The sequence below is a fragment of the Vanacampus margaritifer genome, chromosome 12, assembly GCF_051991255.1.
Source record: "Vanacampus margaritifer isolate UIUO_Vmar chromosome 12, RoL_Vmar_1.0, whole genome shotgun sequence".
Classification (NCBI taxonomy): Eukaryota; Metazoa; Chordata; class Actinopteri; order Syngnathiformes; family Syngnathidae; genus Vanacampus; species Vanacampus margaritifer.
Window position 1 is genome coordinate 20001 of NC_135443.1, and position 23598 is coordinate 43598.

At 49.5% G+C, this 23598-nt stretch overlaps 2 protein-coding genes across 8 annotated transcripts; both read right to left on the reverse strand.

Annotated features, from left to right (window-relative positions):
• Positions 1-470: 470 nt before the first annotated feature.
• Positions 471-15672, reverse strand: eml4 (EMAP like 4). 6 transcript variants are annotated; one of them, XM_077582338.1, is made up of 24 exons: positions 15306-15672; positions 13198-13368; positions 12562-12667; positions 12225-12392; positions 11601-11738; positions 10825-10850; positions 10646-10681; positions 10170-10293; positions 8927-9076; positions 8782-8851; positions 7698-7808; positions 7525-7620; positions 7327-7461; positions 7055-7187; positions 6319-6467; positions 6119-6244; positions 5213-5344; positions 5085-5152; positions 4929-5017; positions 3801-3898; positions 3550-3637; positions 3376-3474; positions 2060-2190; positions 471-1968 (listed from the first exon to the last, which is right to left on the reverse strand). In XM_077582338.1, the coding sequence occupies exons 1-24, from the start codon at positions 15331-15333 to the stop codon at positions 1573-1575; spliced, it is 2868 nt and encodes a 955-aa protein (XP_077438464.1). In that variant the 5' UTR covers positions 15334-15672; the 3' UTR covers positions 471-1572. The 6 variants fall into 6 exon arrangements, with proteins under 6 accessions (XP_077438464.1, XP_077438463.1, XP_077438467.1 ...); XM_077582337.1 differs by having other exon boundaries at positions 10646-10684; XM_077582341.1 differs by lacking the exon at positions 12225-12392 and having other exon boundaries at positions 10646-10684.
• A 1168-nt stretch (positions 15673-16840) lies between these two features.
• On the reverse strand, positions 16841-23386 carry tspan14 (tetraspanin 14). 2 transcript variants are annotated; one of them, XM_077582346.1, is made up of 9 exons: positions 22187-23386; positions 20706-20789; positions 19650-19700; positions 19440-19586; positions 18918-19088; positions 18726-18851; positions 18586-18636; positions 17463-17576; positions 16841-17198 (listed from the first exon to the last, which is right to left on the reverse strand). In XM_077582346.1, exons 2-9 carry the CDS (start codon positions 20784-20786, stop codon positions 17133-17135), a joined length of 807 nt encoding a protein of 268 aa, XP_077438472.1. In that variant the 5' UTR covers positions 20787-20789; positions 22187-23386; the 3' UTR covers positions 16841-17132. The 2 variants fall into 2 exon arrangements, with proteins under 2 accessions (XP_077438472.1, XP_077438473.1); XM_077582347.1 differs by having other exon boundaries at positions 20706-20786; positions 22187-23385.
• Positions 23387-23598: the final 212 nt, after the last annotated feature.

Consider the following 23598-nt stretch of genomic DNA (forward strand, 5'->3'; position numbering starts at 1 on the left):
ATGGACGGCGGCTGCACGCACCTTGATGTCGGCCATCTTGGATTTCTTCTGCCAGTCCCAAACGGTCAACATGTGGTCGTTGCAGTCGTCGATCATGCTCAGGTGCTGACCCGAGTCTTTTTTTGTGTTTTGTAGAATAGACACATAAAAAAAAACAAAAAAAAAAACATGATGTATGATAATTGTCACTGTGGGGGTGGAGGACCCAAATGCAGGGAGGCGGGAGAGCCACGGCAGGGATGCATGTAATACTGAAAACAATTTATTTAACAAAAATACTAAAAGGGGAACTCGGTAAAACTCTAAATAAACAAGCAACAAAGTTCGGTCGACCACGCTGGTACCAGGGAGGGCGAGAGCGCATTTCCCTCCTCCCGCCGAAGCGGAAGGAGGAATCCTCTTCATAAACCTAAATACCATCAAGTAAGCTCACTGACAACACGACAATCGTTCCAATAAATACAATGTAATCAATTTTTTTTTACAAATATTTATTCATCAATATTTGGAGTTTTATCCATTTGATCGATCTTTTCACCACACATTTTTGTGTGTCAGGTTAAATCCTTCCATAAGGAATGGCTTGAACAAGATATAAAGCCCCACAAACATCAAAAGTACATTTTAGATTCAAAAGAAGAAACGACACACACAACATGCACAAAAATCAACGGCTAAGGTCAAACTTTTGCTATTACCCCCCCATGACTTAAACAGTGCCCGCCAGTGGTGGTTGGGGTTCTGGCAGGGCCACCAAAACATGGCTCATGGTGACCCCAATACCAAAAGGGCACAAAGTCGCGCTGTCCCGAAAGTAAAAGAAAACCTTTGAAGACGGAAGGCAAGATCGGCCTCGGTGGGCGGCGCCTTCCGACGGGAGTCAAAAAAGTTGGCGGGCGGACGAGCCAGTCGGATGGCAGGCTGATCGATTCGGTATCAGACACCAGGTGGGTCAGGTGGGAGGAAGAGGAGGAGCCTATCCTGCTCCGGGTGCCGCCATCCGCGTTGGTATCCCGCCATCGCACCCACGCCAAATTCCAGCCAACGTGGCGTCAGATTGCGTTCCGAGATGAAACATGAACGTCGGCTTTGGAAACATGAAAAGTACGCGCGCGTTTGCCTCGGCCCGGCGTGACGGACGTCAAGGTGAAGGCAGCGCGGATCCGGCCTGATGGCGCAACCGGGAAGCGTCTGCCAATCAAACACCTGCCAGAACGTTCTCTGGCCCTTTCTTGTCGTCTTTCCCAACGTTTTTGCCCCGCCCACCCAAAGGCGCATTTCCACTTCTGCTGCAGACACGGCAAAAAGTTTCGACAAATCCTCACCTGTGCCGGTCCTGACACCTTTCTCAAAGTTTTTTGGAATGTGGGAGGGAAAAGCCACTTGAGCACAACAAGGACAACATGCTAACTACACACAAACTTGCGACCTTTGAACCCCAAACCTCAAAAATGCGACACGGGCCCGCTCGACGGCCACATCTGATTGGCGAGTGAAGCTTGACAACGTTTTCCAAAAGTTTCAACTGACGAAGGAACGGCCAACGTTCGCCGACCTCCGCATCCCGCCGGCCTACGAGGGGGGCGTGACGTACGGCGGGCCCTCGCCGTCACCCAGTGCGGCCGGATCGTCGCCGGGCTCCAAACCGTCTTGGGGACCTTGGGAAGTGGGCGGTGCTGACTCGGGAGGAGGCGGGGTTAACTCCAGGGAGGGAGGCGGGGTTAACTCCAGGGAGGGAGGCTGGATTAACTCTAACTCGGGAGGCGGGGTCAGGGGCGAGGGTAGCGCCGTGCCGTCGTCCGCGCATCGGAGCACGTGGCCCGGCGCGGCGGGGTTGCTCTTGTCCAGCAGACGCCATTGCAGAATGCTGGTGTCCTTGCCGCCGGTGGAGATGAGGTAAGCGTCGTCAAACAGAAAGCTGACATTGGTCACGTGACTGCTGTGAGCGCTGTACTTGTGGCTGGGAGCCTGCCGCACACACACACACACACACACACACGCACACACAAGGCGTTGGCAACGGCTCTGTGGCGGGTCGGCCGATAAGCGGCGGGCTCACCTTGGGCGTGGCGCACGGGTACGAGAAGAGATGAACTTTGCAGAAGTCGTCGGCCAACGCCAGCACCTTTCTGTTGTGCGAGCGGATGACGGCGTTGATGTCGGTCCCGTCCGAGCCCTCCGGCCACACGCCTGCCACGCACGCACACACAGAAAGCTTCAGAATGTTCCGGAACGTTCTCTCCCACAAACAGGAAGTCAAACAAATTGAGGCTGCAAAATTGTCCAATCAAGCTTGACCGCATTTCCTACACGAGTTTCATGAAAACATTCTCGTGAACGTGTTGCGGCCATTTTGTAAACCGCCACCTCGTCCGTAAGTACAAAATACTGATCTGAATATATGACTGGATAGATGATAGGCCAAGACTTTTGAAGCGGGGAGGCCGCCATATTGCTCCTCCCAAGAAACGTTTCTCGGCATACGATCCTTTACATTTACAGTATTTAAATTGGAGAACATTTGAAACGGTACTTAGTAGAAACAGCATGATTTATGATGTTTTAATTTGTCAAACATAAACAGGACATCAGACGTTTTACAACTTGCCTTAAATACATGTATTAACTACATGCTTAATAATGCTTACAGGAAACTTGTTTTTGTTTTTTTATGAAAAAAATATATAATTCAACAGAAGATGTCTCTGCCAAATCTAATTTTGGGTTCAAAGGAACTGAGCGATAAAAGAAAAAGGGGTTTTCAAAGCAGCACATACCATTCACAATTTATTTATTTTTTTACTCGTTAAAAAATAGTGACCGCCCCGCCACAAACACCCCACCCGGCCCACGAGCTGTCTAATCTGTATGTATACCGTTTAGTTTATACAGTAGTCTGCTCAGGAGATGGGAGGAGCAAGATGGCCGCCCTCAACGGCTTGCACGGGCGTGTACGGGCGATCGGCTATCCAGTCATATATTCAGATCAGTGGTACAAAAACATGATTTCATTTCATGACTTGGTAAGCAAGCCATCGTTAACCTGACCTTTGACCTTCTCACTCAAACTCAATTGTTCAGTTCAAGCAATGTGCAAATGTGAATTTTGCAGCTGCTGGACCTTGTGCAAGATCTTACGTGGCCCCAAAACGCAGCACTCGTGCAGGGCAGGAACGCTTTTTCATTTGACGGCGCTATGTGCCAAGGTGTTGTTTTTTTTTTTTTAGTTCTGACATTGTGTCGTCGCCTTTAGCGGCCGCTCGCCCAAATCTTGTCACCTTCCTCGGATGAGTCCAAAGTGCCAAATGGATTATGTTGCCGTGTACTTGTGACGTGTGTGATGATGACGACGACGACGATGACGAGCGTACTGACCAAAGACGTGGTAGCCCAGCACGCAGGTGTAGGTGGCCCAGTCGATGTCTTTGCACTCGGATCGATTTCGAATATATTTGCATCCGTTTGGAACATTCCCTAATGGAGGAGAAGAAGAAACGTGTCAACAGCGCGCATGTCAGCCATGTTGGCACGCGTCACGTGCTGACTGACAGTAGAGGATCTCGTAGTCTCCCGAGTTGGACATGATGAACTTGTTGTCCGGCGACCAATCCAAATGCGTGATGTAACTGGAGTGACCCTGCAAAGACGGATTGGACTCGTCAGTCTGCCGGAGCCACATTTGGGTCTCCTCAGTTACAAAATCCGTTTTTATCCGGCGGGCAGTCAGGATGGCGAAGGACCTCCCGCGCTCATTGGCTGCTCGTTCCCCCGTCAGCAGCGCCGGCAAAGGTGTCACTTACCGAGCACTTTCCGTATCGGCTGTACTTGCGTCCTCGCTCGGCCACGTTGTACACGTAAATGAAGTTGTCGTGAGATCCCACCGCCAGCAGGGCGCCATCTGCAGCACACACAACATGTTGGACGCATTCCCGTCAGCAGCGGCGGCCATTTTGCCTTCAGCCAAAATCCCCCGTGTACACCAAGTCGAGGTAATTTTATCAGCCATTTTTAAATTAAGTCTCACTTTTAGTCCAATTTCAGTCACGCTGGTTAGTTTTTATCTCACTTAGTCAACCTCATCCCGTTTTCATTTCGTCCATTTTTAGTCGACTATAAATCGAGCATTTTAGTCCAAGATAACATCATTTTATGCGTCTAGTTTTAGTCAACGTTTAAGTCTAGTTTTAGTCAGGACAAACATTTTACCCGTATATATATATATAATATATAATATATATATATATATATATATATATATATAATTTTTTTTTTTACATCAAATTTCCTCTCATCTTTTTGATGAAAAACAAATTCACACAAAATTACAGTACATCAACAATTGGCAACTATTTAATTAGCAATTTGGCGCCATGCTAGTAAATTAGCCAGCATTAGTTAGCGGTTGGATTAACATTATGGTTGGAACGTTATAGTTGATGGATTAATGTTACATTAGAACTATAATTTTCTTTTCTTTCTGTCAATCAACCTCCTGTCTGTCCAATGCTAGCTGCAGATTTGAAAGGGGGTGTGTCCCTGTATGTCACATGACAATGTCAGTGACAAGATTTGACAAAATCATATAATATCCGTCTCGTTTTTGTTTATGAACTAAAATGTCCATAGATTTGAATCCAGTTTTTATTAATTACATTTATATCTTGTCTTCATCAGTCGATGAAAATGCAAGTCCCACTTATTATTTAGTAATTAAGTCCGGTGAAAAATGTGTGTTGACAAAATTATTATTGTTTAGTTTCCGTTGACAAAATTAACACTAACAGCAAGTGCCAAAATGGCCGCCCCCAATTTTGCGGCTTCCTTTCATATTCCCCAAACGCGACATTCATCCATCTTTCAAATCAAATTTGGGCTTGACGGGCCACAAAGCCTGGCTCCGCCCCCGGATGCCAATCGACTCCACCCACCTACAGAGAAGCGCATGACGGACAGTTGCTCGTTGCCGTCTGTGTGGATGGCGACCAGGTCGGTGGTCTCGGCGTCCAGCACGAACCACCTGACACACACATACACACATTAGCCCCGCCCACCACACCAGCCAACCTCGATGATGCGAGACTAACTTTCCCGAATGAGTTCCGATGGCGACCACTCCGCCGTCGGGATGAAAGTCGGCGCAGTGCCCGTGTTCCTGCCGGAGGTGCGCGGCTGTCAATCAATCATCTGCACAGGAAGTGACATCATCACTCACCTCCACACTGCGACTCCACTGCAGCTGGTGCCGCTCGGCGTTCCACAGACACACCAGGCGGTCCTGCGCGCACGTCAGGAACAAGGCCTTGGACGGGTGCGACGCCAAGCCCCACAGCTCGTCCGTGTGACCCTGGATGGGAAGCGCAATTAAAACACTTTTAACCAATTGGAACAGCCGGCGCCTCCCCCACTGACCAGGACCGTCTGGACGGACCAAAACCCGCTTGCGTCTGTGCACTTTGGCTGAAAACGATGACGTCTGTCAACGACGGCAAGAGATGCCAGACAGCCGCTCGGCGCCAAAGTCGACAGCAGATTTGCATTTGGAGCAAACTTGCAATCACTCAATCTCACATTTCAGCTCAATTTGAGGGAGCGATGGCCCAATTGGGATATTTTGGTCAAAAGGGGTGTGGCCACCGCGTGTGTCATGAGCGTGGCACTGGCTCAACCTTTGTTGGAAAATAATTCAAATCTGCAATCATTAGTGCAGATTTGGGTCAACCTTTGACCTTTTGTTGGAGTTGACCTTGAAATTGACCTTATGGATCACATGACTTTTTTCATGTATGTATCCTAAAACAGCTGAAATGAAAATTGGCATGGCTGCAGAAGAAGGCCGGCGAGCCCACGCGGAGCCCACGCGGAGCCCACGCGGAGCCCACGCGGAGCCCACGCGGAGCCCACGCGGAGCCCACGCGGAGCCCACGCGGAGCCCACGCTGGTTCCTGCTGCCGGCAAAATAGTTTTTTGGAATGCCGTCAGCAAACTCTTCAAATCTTTGCAAGGTCACCACCTGTTGGTGACTTTTGGTCACTACGTGTCTTTCCACTGGGAAGGAGTTGATAGACGTCCTGGACATTTGGCCGATGGGAAGCCGTGAACGTCGTGGGCGGGGCCTTACCTGAACTTCCACCGTGAAGCCATCGTGGAAGGTTCCTCGCAGAATAAAGTTGCGCGACGTTCCCACCAGAAACTCGTCTGCTTTCCCTTCAGACACGGCTCGGATGCTTCCGTATTGCTCGGGAACCTTCACGCACAAACACGTCGTCACAAAGACAAAAAGACAAATACGTGTATGTGCGTGCGTGGCATCAGTTCCACCTCGATGTCGCGCTCGGCCCTGACGTGGTGGTCCCACAGGACGACCTTGCGGTCTTTTCCTCCTCCGCTCAGCACGGCGCCGCTTTTCATCTGGCACAGGCAGAAGACGCTGCCCTCGTGACCTTTCACCTGCCGGCTGATCTGAAAGGCTGAGCAGCAAATGAGACTTTTACAGGCGGCTTCACGGCAGCATTTGGCAGACACAACAAAGCTGCAGCCGTCGCCACTTGACGTCAAAGTACGTTTTTTTTTTTTGCATTCTTGATTTCGGAAACACAATCCAAAGTGGCGTGCTCGAGACTGAACGCACATTTGGAGCCGCTCCATTGCCGTAATCCAAAAGCCAGCCAGCGAGCCGGCTCTTGTTTAAGCGATGCCGGAAACGTCGGCACTGGCACACGACCGCCGGCATACGTCAAATCAAACAAATGTTTCCAAATCAAATTGTGCAATGATTAGAACCTTGTTGCTTGCAAATCATTTTAGAGTCAGCTTGCAAAATCAAAACGCAAGCTAACTTGCTTCACTTGCTTCCGCTAAAGAAAACTTTTTTTTTCTTTCCATTCTTTCTGTCGAAGCTGATACAAATACAAATGAGTGGCCAGACAAAAAAACAACAACTTCATCTCACCAGAAATCAAGTGACCCCCCCCCCCCCCCAAAAAAAAAACTTAACTTGTTTTAGACTCAAATGTGAACCGGCGGCCATTTGGCGGCCCTCGAATTTTGTCCTCACCTCGCGGCCCTTTGCCTGAAGTGTCAGCGGCGCTCCGGGTCCACACCAGCAGGACGCCTCCCGAGTCTCCGGTCAGAAGGTCCCCGTTTGTCAGGAAGGCCAAACACTGGATGAACTTTGGCTTCTCGTATTTCTGACAAACGCCACAAATTCAGCAAAACTTTTGCCATCATTCAAGCACAGAGATGTCTTCGGTGCTGCTTTGGAATTGTGCATGACCGCAATTATTGGAAAAGATCAATCAAAAAAAAAAAATCCATCTCTCAACCTACCCCGAAGATGCCCTGTTTCCGAGCCAGCGAGGTGCCGGACCAGGCCCAGAAGAAGATGTGAGACTTGCCGCAGGTGATGATGGTGTTTGGCTCGGTGGGGTGGAAATCCACCACCAGGACCACGTCGGTGGTGGTCTGCAAAAGCACAAAGGTGACAAGCGGCGCAAACCAGGACGGACGGACGGCGGTCGCACGCACCTTGATCTCGGCCATCTTGGACTTCTTCTGCCAGTCCCAAACGGTCAACATGTGGTCGTTGCAGTCGTCGATCACGCTCAGATGCTGACCCGAGTCCTGAAGCGGCAAACGCGCTGCGAGTCAGTCCAGGAGCGGATAGCGGGCGGACGTACCGACATGTGGCGACCACTCACGGCTTTGGAGAAGGCCAAGCATCCAACGCCTCGCTCAAACGTTCCCACGCCAATGATCTGCAGCGTGCTCAGACTGACGCTGTCCCAAACGCGAACGTGCGGCGCCACAGCCTGCGCGCAGAAAAACATTCACACGCTCGCACATTGACAAGCACGCAAAACTGATGGAATGTTTCTCATCTGTCACACGCCAGCGACGTAATCGCGACCGGCACGCCCGGCACGCCCGGCACGCCCGGCACGCCCGGCACGCCCGGCACGCCCGGCCTGATGCGGAGGAAGTGGCGGCGCGCACGCAGTCAGCGAGTGAGACGAGAGGACGGGATGATTTTCACACTGCAGCGGGGAAACGCCCACTTTCGGCCAGACCGGAAGATGCCCAATCAAACATGTCCGACCGACCTTTTGCCCCATTTGAGCCGTTTCAAAACAATCGTCACTTTTGCTCTTTATTTCCTATCGAGGTGTAAACGCTTTCAACTTTGTCCGCCACAATTGGCATCATCTGACGTGTTGTCTCGCCTCTGGTGAGCGTTGCCGGTAGCGCGCCAACATTTACAACAACTTGTGCTGCTGAAGCATCAAAAGCAGACGGAAAACAACAACACCAACAAAGTTTGTTTCTTACATTTTTCAAGGGCCAAATCATATCAAACAATTGCTGTCTTTGTAAGCTGCATCAGGTGTCAAAGTCGAGGCCCGTGGGTCAAATGAGACCCTGCACGTCATTTCATGCGGCCTGCCAGTGCTAAAAAGAAAAGAGGAAAAGCCGTCTGACCCGAAATGACATTTCCCCCAACTCATGCCGACTGCATTACGGCGTCAAGCCACTAGATGGCAGCGTATGCATCCACATTTTCCCAGCAAATGGAATCCAAATTGGGTAACCGTCCCAAAATGTCGAAGTCCAACTGAAGCAAATACGCATCAATCACAGGGTACGTGCGCGCCACAAATCGACTTCCGGCTCAGCAAATCAATCACCAAGTGTGAAAATGCCGCTTGGATTTTTTGTCAGTTGTCAAGCCAAAGCAAATCCTCTTTTGAGCTTGTGGACGGAACATGTTTGGATCGCGTAACTCACCCGTCCATCTTTGTCCACGCCGGCAATTTGGCCGGTGGCGATGCGAATCTTGTCGGGATGGAGGGCCAGGCTTGCGAGAGAGACAGAGAGTTGAGAGACGGTTGTCATGACTCGGCCATTCGGACGAGGGCGCAACGCGACTCACCACTTGACGCAGTCGGTGTGTCCCACGTAGTGCCGCTGCGTTCGCTCGTGCTCGTCGAAGAGGACCACCACGCAGGCGATGAAGTAGACCATCTCGCCGGTGGGCAGCAGGCACACGTTGGCTCGGCAGTCTCGTCCTCGGTAACCGTAGCTGAAAGTTCGTCCGTCAAGAAAACAACGGCGTCAAAATGTCCGCCGGCCGCGTCGCGCCTCACCGTCCATACCGATAACGAACGCTCTCACCGGGACGGCGTCTCATCTGGCGCGCCGACGAGCAATTCACCTCAAGTCACGACAGGTCACAACACGTTTAGGCGGCACCCCTGGACGTCACTTCATCAGCCAATCCGAGAGCTTCTTGCCTCAGATGAGCCTTCGCTTGCTCGCTCGCGCCGCAATCCCTCGCAACTTTCTTATTTCAAGTCAATCTGTTGCTTGCACAACTGTTGGAATCGCACCTTGCAATATTTGGGCAAAATTCTCAAGTCACTACTTGTCACCTGTAGCAGGCAGACAAAAAAAAGTTCCACTGGATTTACTCTGTATTAGAAAAAACGCAACTTTGTTGCTGTTCCACAAAGAAAAAAAAGTCCTTTGCTTTTTCTTTTTGAAGACAAAAAGGTTTTTCATTTACCTTGACTGGTTTCAGCGTCAACTGCCGCCTTCCTCAGAAGCTGTTCAAGGTCAACGAAAACCTTTTTGTTTTGAAAAGGAAAAACCAAGGGACTGCATAGATTGAACCCTTTTGGCACATTGCGGCATTAAGTTAGCAATCTGTAATCTCACAAGCCAGATCGATCATTGCGATTGACTCAAGGGAGCTGTTCACATGATCAATCTGGAACTTCACTCGGCAGATCTGTTCGGGAAAAGAGGGACTTGCTGTAGAATACTTCCAGCTGATTGGACGTAGGTTAGGGTTAAACATCTTTACCAGATAAAAAAAGTGCCTCTTGCTGTTCAACATTCACAAGGAAACGGTGAGTAATTCTGCCACAAGACAATTAATTAGGTTTGTTTGTTTCCGCCGCCATCGATGCTTCTTGGTTTCGTCCCGCCCTAACCAACGCCTGATTGGTCCAACCTAAATAAGGTCGGTTGCAAACGTCTTAGCAAGAGTGGTACAAGATGTATTCTCCGCAGTTTGTCAACTCACAAATAGTGCCACAACTCAGCTTGCTGGCAAGGCTAAGCTAACGGCTAATTGTTGTGGAGGCCAAAACGTGGCGAGGACAAAAGGATACGCCCATTCCAGCTTGAGCTTCTCGGCGGGAAGTTCTGTGCGCACGTCGTCGTAGTTTTCCACGTCGGAGGGCAGGAACATGGTGATGGGACGTCCACGCATGAACATCTTGATGTGGTTTCCCTCTGCGGCGCCCGCGCCAACACACACACACCCAAGTTGAGCGCAGGTTTGTGGAAAGGTGCATTTGAATGAGCGTCTTGCAGGAGAATGCGGCGGACGAGCCGAGCGAGGGCAAGCAAAGCAAAGTGAGGACGAGGCAGCGACACGTACACCTGCTGAAGCGTCCCCGCCCACCGGCCGGCCGGCGCAAACGGGCGTGAGGCGGCGGCGCACGCAACGGCCGCTGGACACACACACACACGCAGCCAGAGAAGAGAACACTCACAAACCGTTAGCATGCTAAAGGGTTAGCTGCTTGCTTAGTTAGCCTGCTAGCTAGCTAGCCACATGGCCATGTTCATGCTGAGCACTTACCCGCTTGGCTGTTTTTCTCCCGGGTGGACATTTTGGCTGCTTTGAGACAACAACATGGTCACTTAACAAACAACAATAAGCGGCCGCCTTGCACAAGGAAAATGTCACATGACAATGATGAAGATGACGATGAGGAGGAGGAAGGACCAATTTGTCCTACGACAACATCCAGTGATTACCTTGGCTCACCACCACATCTTTGTGCCTAAAAGACAAACAAACAAAGAGAGTATGTGTTGCAATTTTCTTTTTGACTCGTAAACAGCGATGATGTCATTCAATCAAATGCTTCTTTTTTTTCCCTCTTCATTCTGCTGCTGCTTGTTTGTGGTGCGGGCGTGCCGCTTAGGAGGCAGGCAGCACTTTTCCCTGCCAATCAACAAGAGATGCTGGCCGGGCGGCGAGTCGCAACAATGTGGCGGCCATTTTGATGTGCCGACTGCATATTTTCAACAGACGAGAGCGTAGAAGGCCTTCCTGCAGTAGCGGGAGAAATCTCTTGCCTCGCTCGCACGCAGGCACTTCTGTGATTTCAAAGTTTATACAGTAGTCTGCTCGCAAGATGGGATGAGCAAGATGGCCGCCCTGTCACTTCAATGGCTTGCACAAGCGTGCATGTGTTAGGGTGGGCAGCACCGACGCTGGCGTCATCACAACATCCCCTTTCGTCTTTCGGCCCAAAACCAAAATGCACTTCTGGGCAATTTTCAGCAGGAAATTTTCGGTGTATCCTCAATTTGAATGTTAGCAACAACAAAAAAAAGTTTGTTTGCTATCAGAAGAAATCAAAGAAATACGCCAAGAGAAAAGAAACTTTTCACTTTTTTTTTTTTTTTTGCTCCAGCAAAGTGGCAAAAATTGAATGAAATGGGACCGGAGACTTTTTGATGGATTTCAAGGCGTTGTTGGCCTCGAGCCTTCTTGAACATGCGTGTGCATGCGTGTGTGTGCGTACCTGCTGTCAGCATTCTTCACCACTTTGGCGAGCAGTTTGGAGGTTGACGCCGCTTTCACCATCTTGCTTCGGTTGTCATCAGACGTGTCCCAGGTGCTACTCTGGGAACGCTCCATGCCCGCAGAGCGCCTCTGACCCCTGACACGCACACGCACGCACACACACACACGCACACACACACACACACACACACACACACACACACACACACACACACACACACACACACACACACACACACACACACACACAGTTGAGTGTCAAGGAAGAGGAGAGGGAGCGCAGACAGGAAGTGAGCTGGCCAGTTAGCGTCAGCGTGAGGCGATACGACAGGAAGTTAGAAGGCGGCGTTAGGAATCCCACCCTGGCCACTAGATAAGGCGGACTTGGCTCAGCCGTGGCCAACAGAAAGAAAGAAAGAGAGCGAGCGATCGGAGGACCTACAGCCAGTTAACTGAAAGCAGGCCCAGGTTACGCACCAACGGCCAAATAGAGGCGCAAGAGGGAAGAAGAGGACGGATGGACGGATGGCGTTAGCACTCGAAGCAAGGAAGTCTTGTCAAGGGGGCCTGGCATGATCAGCCCACCCAGAGCAGGAAGTGAGGTCAGACCAAAAAGAGAAACCTTTTGGGGGCCAGGTAACTTTTACTGGTGTCGCAAGGCTGGCTTCTCGGCGGACTTTGGGGATGGTGGGGGGGCGCGGGGGAGGGAGGAGCTTCGTCCCGTTCGTGGATCTCCTCCATGGGACTTCTCTGGACGCCCGACGCCTCCTTTCTGGGATCGACCGCTCCGCTGGGGACACACGCACGCACACGGCTGCGGCTTCAACGTCATCAGTCGGACTCGCGCACACCTCAAGCGACTCCCGCAGCTCAGTACGCTTGCAAATGGCCAAAAGTCATTTGGCAATGCCGGAGATCGATCAATAACCAATCTAATCATCAATCGGTGTGTCGGTTACCTCTTGGCGGCGGATGACAGCGTTTCTTTCCTGCTGACGGAGGCGGAGTCTCTCTTTCGTCCCGACGGTCCTCCGTTGGTGATGCGCGAGTTGGACAAGGCGCCACCTGCAGGACACAACACAAATTGCACCATGTCAGCCACTTGCTCATCGTTGTCATTATTATTATTATTATTATGACGACTTGTTGGGCGTTTCCGAGATGTGCTCGCTGCTGCCGTGCCGTCGGCGACTTTTGCTGGGCACACATTGTGAATTTGTGACCGCCGCCGGCCAACATGTTGGTCAAGGATGCCTTTCAACTCATACCCTCAGTGGAAAGGCATGTGGTGAGCAAAAGTCACCAGCAGGTGGCGGCCTTGAAAAGTTTCGAAAGATTTGGGCCAAAACATGAAGACAGACGAGTTTGTTCAATGTCTCTGGCAACTCTTGTTTGAAATTGTTACCACTGCATATTAGCCGAGATCTGTCCAACGGATGCCCGCTTATGCAAATGAGGGCGGTGCGGGAAAACACGCTCTTATTTCGAATCAACGTGATTCCGCAACATAGACATTTGACTTGTTTTTGACATAAGCCATTGCACTTTTACTCAAGTAGAGAATGTCAGCACTTCCAAACATTGGGCCACCGTACCTTTTCCTGCGTGCTGCTTCTTGGGGTCTTCGGAAGCGGCCAAGCGGCGAAGCACATCGGCCAGCGCCGCTTTCATCACCGTCACTTCGTCTTCTTGCTGCTGCACGCGAAGCTCCAGCGCGCAAAGACGCTCGTTCACATCCGACACGCTGGCGCCCGACATGCTGTCGTCTGCAACGTAGGACAAACACGGCCTCAGCTCCGGGGCGGGCATAGCAAAAGTCCACACACCCCATGCTTGGATGCCAGCTTATCAAAAACAAAACCAAGATGAATCCATCCAAAAGCGTGACCTTCAACCTGCTTGCTGAGGGCAAAACGTCCAATTCAACAAGCGAGATGACGAGCTTGCGCAAGCGTGCAACCCTGTCCCAAGATGGCCGCCCCGTGACTTCTCATTGGTTCACAGCAGCCGTCTAGTCTTCTTGTACGGACCACGGATGTCACTGCTTTTCACACAAGTGCATTGTGGGCCATTTTCGTCATTGGGACAACCCAACAAAATGGCGAGTGGGACCCCTTAATGGTGCACTAATTGTACACGGCCATGAGCTATAACAAACAGAGGTGTCGAAACTACAGCCCGCTATCCTTTTCTTCCCTTTTTAGCAGCCAACAACATATGCTAAACATTACTTTTGACCTGGCCCGCAATGCTATTTTTTAACAAAGGGGTGCGGCTACAATTCAGCTGTCAAAAAAGTGGCGGACAGGAGTAAAACTATTATTTCTAATAAACTTGACTACATATACAAACTGGACGCAAATAAATTCACATCTAAAATAGTAACACAATTTTATAAGATTGTGGAAAATCAAGATCATATAATATTTTCCTCTGCGTTCTGTTTCGGGTCCCATTTGTCAACTTCATCACGTGGTGCTCTCGTTTTGGTTCTGAATGAAGAGATGCCGATTCAGCTGCTGCTCAGTGGAGGACCGGATCTATTCTAGTACTATACAAGGCCATCCCAAAACTTAAAAAAAAATAATAATAACTATAATCCTCAGCCATTTGCCTTATCACCTTTAACAGTAGGACTAGATATGTTTTTAACTTCCTCTTGCCCCTTTTGAACATATAAACTCTTTTCTTTCTTCCTATTCTTGTTTTTCTTTTTTACTTCAACTTATATTTTATACTTGTAATGTGTTCTCTTTAAGTTTATATGTTCAATAAAAGCATAAACCAAAAAAACTGAAAGCCTCGACATAGTAGATATTCAAAATAACTCAATTACATAAACAATATATAATTGCATGATCGATTTTAAAGTGTTTAACAAGGTAAAGTTACCCGCCCAAAAAGTCCAATGCGGGCTGGCATCTTGATGTTTTCCGGTATGCGGCGCTCAGATGAAAAAGTTTGGACACTGCGAGCTATTCTAGAGGCCAACTCAGGTAAAAACATCTGAACTTGCTGGCACGTGTGAAGACGAGTTTAAATGTGGATCATTCTGACTGAAGCCAACTATGTTACCTGTTCCAAGCGGTTGTGCAAGCAACCGCATTATCTCTAGCATTTCATTTTTATAGTTAGAAGCCGCCGTCAACTTGCCTCATGGTGGCGCTATGCAGGACGCTCATGTCCGTCGTATACAATCTGGTTAGCAACTAACAACTTCCCAAACGCAAATCATGTGCAGGACTACAGAGTCCAAAGTCTCTTTTTAGTTGGCCAATCTAAGCCAGCGACGTTTAGCGACAAACATTCCTATTCAAAGCCCTCCCACTAGATGGCAGAAGGTACAATCAGCCTGCGACCAAGCATTAAGAGATGTGCACCTTAAGACACTTCACATCGACTGTGTGGGAGCTAAACATGACGCCACCCACAGGCCTTCAGCTGTACGACATAATGCGCTGGTGACGTCAAACGTACGCCTGACGTCGGCGTATGAGTGATGACAATTCAAAAAGGAGGAAGTAGTTTGTTTACGTGAATGTGACGTCACCACCGAGCATGGCTTTCGTGGCGCACAACTACGCGCTCGTTTTGCACTCGTGCAACAGCCCAGGGGGACAGACTTGGTGACACGTGGAAAGACGCACGCGCTCACTCTCGCCGATTGCCAGAGGCGGCAGCGACCTTTGACCCGCAGACTCACCCAAACTGCCGCCGCCGAACGCGTCCATTTCCAGGCAGCCGACGCCGGAGGAGGCCTAACCCGGCCCGGCGGACGGGCGGACCTTAGTTCCTGGGTTCCGACTGGGGAAAGCGAGCGAGCGCGCCGCCGCCGATGCCTTCCGCTTTTCCCTTTCCGCTGGCGTCTCCCGGGCGTCCGAGCCGTGGCTCGCTGCGTTCTCCGCGACGTGGAGCGCGACGAGACGCTCCCGTAGTACCGCAGGCTACGGCCGCGGAGAAAGGGAGGAAGGAAGAACGAAAGCAAGCGTCCAAGCAGACGCGACGGAACCTCAGAACGGACGGACCATGCGACGCTCACTCGCCCGCGCACGCTTCCGACTCCGCCCGCGCACTCTAGGGAAGGAGGGGGGAGGGGTTTCCGGGCTCGCAACGGACGGTGCTGGCGTGGCGGCAGCGCCCCCTGTTGGCCCGATTCATATGGCAGTGCCTATTTGGATTCGTCAAAGCGCGTGTCCTTTTCGGGGTCACCGTCCACGGACGTCACTTCAGTATATGCACACGTCCGTGTTCGGGGCCATCGAACTCGCGGCCGGGGGTGGGCTAAGTCAAATCATGTGCGTCGACTTCATGTTTCTTGCTAAAATTGCAAAATGCCTTCACTAATCGTTACGTTTTTGGTTTCCAAATAATCCCTTTTATTGAAATAAATGTAACAATGGTTGAACAAACCATTTTTGAACAGCTTCCGACTTTCAAACTGTACACATAATACGAGTTGAGACATTTCTGCGCCATCTAGTGGCTGACTACAGTATAGTGGGGATCGTATTTTCAATGTGCATTCCATTCATGAACCTGTAAATTGTTATGAACCTGTAAATCTTTCACTGTTCACAATTGTTGTAAATAAACGTTCTGATGTTTATATTCGCTAGTGATTGGCTGCTGCCACTGGGAGCAAATTGGGGTTCGGTGTCTTGCGCAAGGACACTTTGACATGGTCACAAGGTCTGAGCGTGTGGGCCTCGTCCCGGTACTTGCGCTTCCGCCTTTGTGCCCCTCGGTTGCGCGTTCCCGTCGAAAGTGCGACGCTGCGACACTCTGTCTCAGTGGCCAAAGCATTTGAGACTCCCTCCCGCCGATGAGCGGGAGCGCGCGGTTGGGGGGTGCGAGTGTTGGAACGCGGCCAGCAGTGGCCGGAAACGGCGCTGATGTGTAAAACCCGGAAGTCCGTGGCATCTAGCCCATTTTCTTTCTGCTCACGGGACCCCAAAAGCCACGTTACCATTATAAGCCACGTTATTTGCACAATGACAAATACTGAATTGACTGTCGAATCGCCCGATTACAACAGACACCACAACTACGACGTGAAATATCAGTCAACACCCCCACCCACAAAGATGGAAGTGTGGTGCTACCCAGCTAGCAGCAAGCGTAATGTGGACCGCTCCATTTCCCTTTGGGACAATCGGGAAAATTGCACTCCACCTCCCCCATGATGTCAAAGCACAATGGATTGTGGGTAAATAACAAGCCTTCAATCAGGAGCTCAAGCAGCGTATAAAAAGATGCTTTAATATGATTAACACGATCACATTTCACTGTACAAATGCAAGAAGGCGGCGTTTAAGGAATCCAGTGCGTCACTTCCTGTCTGTCTTCAGGTTGCTGTGCATCGGAGCGACATGGCGTGGTCACGTGACATCAGTCCGCCGTCACGTGCGACCCCGAACGGACGAAAGATCCAAAAGGCAAAATGGGCTGCAGCTCAACTGGCGACCGTTTGCCGGCGCTGCGCACCTCAAGCAAAGTTATCCCGTCCGCCGTCCGTCCGCCGCCGCCCGTTTCAGTAAGACAAGCGCACCTTTTGAATGTCCGAGATGAGCGACCTGGCCAGGTAGATGCCCGCCATCTGACGGGCAGCACACAGACGTTACACTTCACACTGCACATCCCTTGCAACTTTGTTCCCTGCACGTTCATTTCGTGCACGTGTCAGCGAATACAAACAGAAAATCGACCTCCAGATGCACGCGCGGCCAATTCTGGAACGCTCACTCACACACATGCACACTTTCCTAAACATTCAACTTTGTTAATCTTGTCCCAAATTCTCTTTTCATTGAATGCTTGTGTGTGTGTGTGTGTGTGTGTGTGGCCTTTGTGGCACTCGCACCTGCAGCAGCGAGATGATGACAAAGACGGTCGCCAGCGTGTAAAGGTTTGCCGGTAACCAGTCTTCCAGCGCCGCAACGCAACCTTTCACGTAGATGTCGTCCGGCCACTGGCCCTGAGAGCACCACAACGTTTTGCACAGTCAGCACCGCTAAACAGGAAGTGATGTCACCTTGGCTTTTCCGAGCGTCCAATGGATGACGTTTGGCCTCTCGTCAGTTCATCCGCAGCGGCCTAACGTGGTCTCGTGAGCCCAACGGCAACGGTCCGCTCGCCGGGAGACGGTACGAGACGTGATGGGGCTGCCACATGGTGTGGCGGTCGGCCAACGAACGCGTCGCGCTACCCGATTGGCCGGCAGTCATCCAGCGGACGTCAAACATTGGAAAGATAATATTTAAGATGTCATTTAAATAACAAAATGTATGAAGTGAAATTGTCAAAACGTAAATAATCCTAAGAATATAAAGGCAAGATGTATTGGATGAATAATCAAATAGATTGGATAAATACACAAACTCATTTACTGAGATGTGACAATTATTATCGGTTTAGATTTGCTAATATGTTGCTATTATTATTAAGACTGTTTTTGTGATGTATTGTGATTTGCGAACTGCTATAAAAGAAAGCAAACCAAGCGTGACCACATCTGAATCGCACGTTTCGTTGGCGCTGCTGGATGACGTCATCGTCAAGCGCTTCAGTCGATTTTTTTATTTCTTCGATCTTAAAGCATCCTGCTTTTATATTCTTAGCTTTATTTGCATTCTTACAATTTCAGTGCATACAATTTGTTACTGAAATGACAACTTTAATATTTTCTTTCCAATGTTTTGACGTCAACCGATGATTTTTTTTTTCATATAACTTTATTGAACAATTGTAGACGGACAATTTCCAGACAATCCTTTAGCGTGACGTCATCAGTAGGCGACCCCGATACAATCTGGCAGCCAGATCACATCTGGCACGGACAACGGAAAGGACCCGGACCCCATGAGGACCCAGACCCCATGAGGACCCGGACCCCATGAGGACCCAGACCCCATGAGGACCCGGACCCCACGAGGACCCGGACCCCACGAGGACCCGGACCCCACGAGGACCGGCTCCAGCCTCACCTTGGCTTTCTTTCTGACGTCGTAGCCACACTGAGTGTTGAGCACCGAGTCCTGGAGAGCAAAAGCAGGTTTGAGTCCGACCTCGGCACATGCAACGTGGCGACGAAGACGAGGAAGGCGCGGCGGGCGGGCGGACTCACGGCGGGATCGGCCACGCAGCAGGAGAAGGGAACGCCGCACTTCTCTCTGCTGGTATGCGTTGCGTTACAGCTGAAGTAAACGTTGACGTCCCAGTCGTCGGGATCCCGCGCGCCGCAGCAGTGATTCTGCACCACAAACAAGGCCCCGCGTTTTATACGGCGGAGCGTCGGCGCACGCCGGCCGCAGCTTACCGTTCTCTGCAGCGAGTCGATCAGGTTCTGCAAGTCGATGTCGTCTCGGTAGGCTTTGACGTTGGCCAGGAACAAGCCGTTGATCCATTCTCGCACCTGACTTTGGAAAAGCACGGCCAGCACGGCGACCGCCAGCTCCACCAGGAAGATCAAGCCAATCATGACGGAAAACTGAGCGGCAGGCACGAAAACCGCATTTCAATGATCGGTACATTTGTTGTCAATCATGGGAACGACGCGGCCGACTTTGGGCCCACGTTGGGCAGAGATCGGGGTTCCAATCAAGACTCCGGCTTGCCTGCCTTTGCCAGGGACATTTTGTTTCCGGCTACCTTCCTCGTTCCAAAGCTTCAGCTTGACGAACAAGTGGCGCCGCTCGCCCTCACGGGCCTCGTCATTAGCTGGCGGCGAAGACCGGTCCAGGTGGGACCCCGCCTCTAGCCCTGGCCCCAGTTGGGCCGGCGTGCCAGGCGGCAGAGAAAGGGAATCTATCTCTGCCGCTTGGCGCATCTTTTGACGTACAAACTTGAGCAAGCAGATGTTTTCGCGGAGCGCGCCCACGCATCCCGCAAAGCCCAGGATGAAGGTGACGCCGCCCACCAGCAGCAGCAACCACACCGGGTCCAAACCGCGCAGGCGGGTCACCTGCGTCAGGTCCAGTAGGACCCCCTGAGGAACAAACACAACGCTGATCCGCCTCCGCCATCTTCCAGCTTTGCTTTCAGCTTTTACCTTCTCGCTCCACGCCCAAAAGCCCGCCGCCATGAAGAGCACACCGGCCAGCTGCAAGACAGACAGACAGACAGACAGACAGACAAGACAGACAAGACAGACAGGACAGACAGGACAGGACAGGACAGGACAGGACACGTTTACAAAAATACAAATGAGTCGCTTTGGTGCTGAGCCAAACACAGGAGCAACATTTGCCGTCTGTCCGCCCGTGACTTTTGCTGCCTGCAACCTTCATGAAGGACGTCAGCAAACGCAAACTCGCCTTGATTGAACTTTGTACATCGCCTCCAAAAGTATTGGAACAGCAAGGTCACGTTCTTTCTTTTGATGTGATCTTTATTTCTCTCAAACGATCAATAAAAGCAAACAACAGTTTTTGGAAGCCCGGGCTTTATTCATGCTTGCTGACAGCTTTTTCATTTTGGCTCTGGTTATTTTCCTCTTAATGAAACTGTTTTGTGGCCCTCGTTTTCCTCTCGTAACAAAATACTATCAAGAGGAAAATGAAGGCCACCAAACTCAAACACAAAGAGTTGACAGCAAGCATCAATAACGCCTGGACTTCCAAGAACCCCGGGCAACGCCACGGAGCATCGAGGCAGTCGTTAAGGCAAAGGGAATCCAATCAACAAGATTGAAATACCGTTTTGAAAATACCTTCCATGCATCCATCTTCTTTTTTCTCTCCATGCAAAACACTGGGTCGGGGTTAGGGTTATGCATGCTGATTTCTTCACATTATTGGACATCCTGTTGTCATGGCTTTTATGAGCTGGAAGCCCAAATAATGTCAATATAAACAAATAAATACTTTAAATTGCTTAAGTTGTGGGCCCTGCAATCTCTAATCTATGAAAGTTTGACTTTTTGAATGGAATGACAGAAATGATTGCACTTTTTGAGGATATTCAAATTTTTGGACGAGCACCTGCATATGACGACAAGAAGCTGGCATTTCAACAGGGGTGTGTAGACTTTTGAAAGCCAGCGTGCGTCTGTGGCGGGCACCTGCTCACCGTAACAGGATGTTAGGATGAAGAGGAAGAAACTCACCCAGAAGATGACGTTGTAGGTGAACATCAGGTATTTGTAGCAGCAGCTGACCTCGGCGTTGTCATAGCGATAATAGTACATCTGCTGAGCAAACGTGCACATGAAGAGCAATGTTGAAGCGCTGGACATTTGCTGACACTGAAAAGCGTGCTGATAACATTTTGTGCAAGCCGACTTGACCTTTTGGGACATTTGGCCGCAAATGGCAAACAGGCCCCACCCACCAAGTTTCAGGAAGTCATCCGGAACTTCTCCCAATTACTTGGAAATCCTGACCCACTTTGGCCTCACCCATCGGATCCATCCGGAATGATTGATAGCAAGTCAGTATCAATACGAGCGCAAGGCCATGCCGAGCGTTCCTTTCACTTTGGCTCTGCCGGCATTTCCTTCGAACCGGCCGCCGCGCAATGACTTGCTCCAATTTGGTGCCGTCACGTGACTTTGCAGTGCGAGCCACAACAATGAAATATTCAACTTTTCTTTTCAATTCCCTCAACACGCATCCTACTGGAAAAGGAATTGCTTTTCGTATCTTTCTTATGGCGTGACCGACTTGCAATCAAGGGAGAATTTTCATTCATTTTTGGAAGAGTACTTTGGGGAAAATAGCATTTTTTTCCCCAAGAGTTAACAACTTTTTTGCACTTTGCTTATCTAAGAAAAAAAGATTCAGACCTGACACTATATGGAGTATGAAGTTGTATTTTCTATTTACTAATCAACTTTGACCTCCTCGTGTCCTGCTTTTTAGCTAATAATATAAAAGGAAAGATCACATAGCAATTTGTTGATGCCTTCCACCTTCATTATTTGAAAAGTATCGGTACTGGCGACATAAAACCCGGAAAGACTTGGTGTCCAGCAAGATTGCAACCTCTAGCATTGGATATATCTTAAAAAACATATATATATATAAAAAGAGTCCAAATATATTTCACTTATATTAACTTTTTTTTATATCGGCTCCACGCCTCCGGAAAAGGGAAGATTAGGGACATCCATTTCCATCTCCTGGGCTGCGATCGCTGATGGATGCTGCGTCCAATCCCAGCACAGCTCAAAGCAACAAGAACATCCAAAGATGCTAACAGTTTGGAACATCACGTAAATAATGAGCAGGCTACTTTGTTTTCTGTCTTACAACTTTAGGAAGCTATTTTCTTGGCATCATTTAATTTATAAAAGAGCGAGAGCGAATAATAATTAAAAACTTTTTTTTTTACTGAAGATGCAGCACGCATTTCAAATGTCCAACTAAAGAAACAAGGCTCACGTCATCCTTTTTCCAGGACAGTATCTAGATGTTAACCACCCCACGCGTAATCGTTAGGCGTCAAACTTCTGATTATTGATTTCGTGTTTTTATCACGTTGACTTTATTCGCAGATCACCGGAAGCAGCTAACGTTAGCAAAATTAGCCGCCAACGAGGGCGTGAAGGAAGTCAAAGAAAGAAGAGAAAAAAGTGGTCCAACTTACCTCGGATCGACGGGTCCTCAATAACAACTCTGCTCAACTTTTTGCTTGGCTTTTGCTGTCAAGATGACAACAGGAAAATCTTTTCCGGTGCGCGTGTGTGTGTTTTGAAGGTTTCGTCACGATACTTGAAAAGTTGAAGTGGATCAAGTGGGTGGACCATTAAAAGACTTGATGAAGGCGGCGGCTAACTTGGACAACAAGCACAACATTTGAATTGGCGACTGGAGCATCGAAGGGGCGCTCGAGCTCAAGCTTTGATTACATTCATCCACAATAAGGACAAGAAGAAGAAGAAAAACAAGCACGTTTTGGGTTTTGAACCAATCTGTACGTCAAACTGGATAGCAGCCGATAGCTGATTGGCCAAGACTTTTGACGCCGCGAGGCTGCCATATTACCACTCCCAATAAATGTTTCTCGGACGACGCTAGACAGTACTTGGCATGATTTATGAGTGTTTAAAAATTGTTAAACATAAACACAATGACTTCAGACATTTTACAACTTGCCTTAAATACATGTATAAATTATATGCTTGCTGATGTTTACAGGAGGAAACTTGTATAATTGTTATTAAAGAATTATACCTGTAATTCAACAAAAGATGCCTCTGCCAAATCCAATATTGGGGTCTAAGGAACTGAGCGATAAAAGAAAAAGGGGGACTTCAAAGCAGTACATACCGTCCACTTGTTAAAAGTGACCAAGAGCCTACGAAATGTCTGTCTAATCTACTGTATACAGTTGTCTGCCCGCGAGCTGGGAGTGCTAAAATGGCGGCCTGTGGCGTCAACGGCTTGCAGGGACGTGGTCGACGAGCACTGATCTGTGTATATTACTGGATAGCTGATGGGTCAAGACTTTTGAAGCCGCGAGGCCCCCATATTACTACTCCCAAGAAACGTTTTTTGGCATAGGATCTTAGAAATTTGTTAAACATAAACAAGAGGACTTCAGACATTTTACAACTTGCCCAAAATACATGTATAAATAAATCATATGCTTCGTGATGTTTACAGGAGGAAACGTGTATATTTTTTTATTAAACCTGTAATTCAACAGAAGATGTCTCTGCCAAATCAAATTTTGCGGTCTAAGGAACTGAGCGATAAAAGAAACAGGGGGACTTCAAATCAGCACATAGCGTCCACTTGTTAAAAAAATAGTGACCACTCCGCCAACCACCCCCCAGCCCCGCCCCCATCACGATACAACACTGGCATCGATCAAACCAATTATGAGTATCAAATACTGGTTTTGGGAGCAAATAAGTGAAATAGGATCATATCCCGCGGCCCCCACCCAGCTTGAGAATCAGCGAGCTACATCGGGTAGATTTTCATACCATGACGGCACGCCCCGCCCCCAATTAGCGTAAGCCCGCTTATGGGCTCAGCTAATTGGCTTGGGGG

Excerpts from the sequence above, each read along its gene's own strand:
- tspan14 (XM_077582346.1), bottom strand. The coding sequence starts at position 20,786 with ATGTACTATTATCGCTATGACAACGCCGAGGTCAGCTGCTGCTACAAA. Across the intron at positions 18,852-18,917 it reads TCGACTCGCTGCAGAGAACG|AATCACTGCTGCGGCGCGCG; the intron begins GTAAGCTGCGGC and ends TTTGTGGTGCAG. Across the intron at positions 17,577-18,585 it reads ACGTCAGAAAGAAAGCCAAG|GGCCAGTGGCCGGACGACAT; the intron begins GTGAGGCTGGAG and ends TGGTGCTCTCAG.
- eml4 (XM_077582337.1), bottom strand. The coding sequence starts at position 15,333 with ATGGACGCGTTCGGCGGCGGCAGTTTGG. Across the intron at positions 7,621-7,697 it reads GCTTGGCCTTCTCCAAAGCC|GACTCGGGTCAGCATCTGAG; the intron begins GTGAGTGGTCGC and ends TTGCCGCTTCAG. Across the intron at positions 3,899-4,928 it reads CGTCATGCGCTTCTCTGTAG|ATGGCGCCCTGCTGGCGGTG; the intron begins GTGGGTGGAGTC and ends TGTGTGCTGCAG.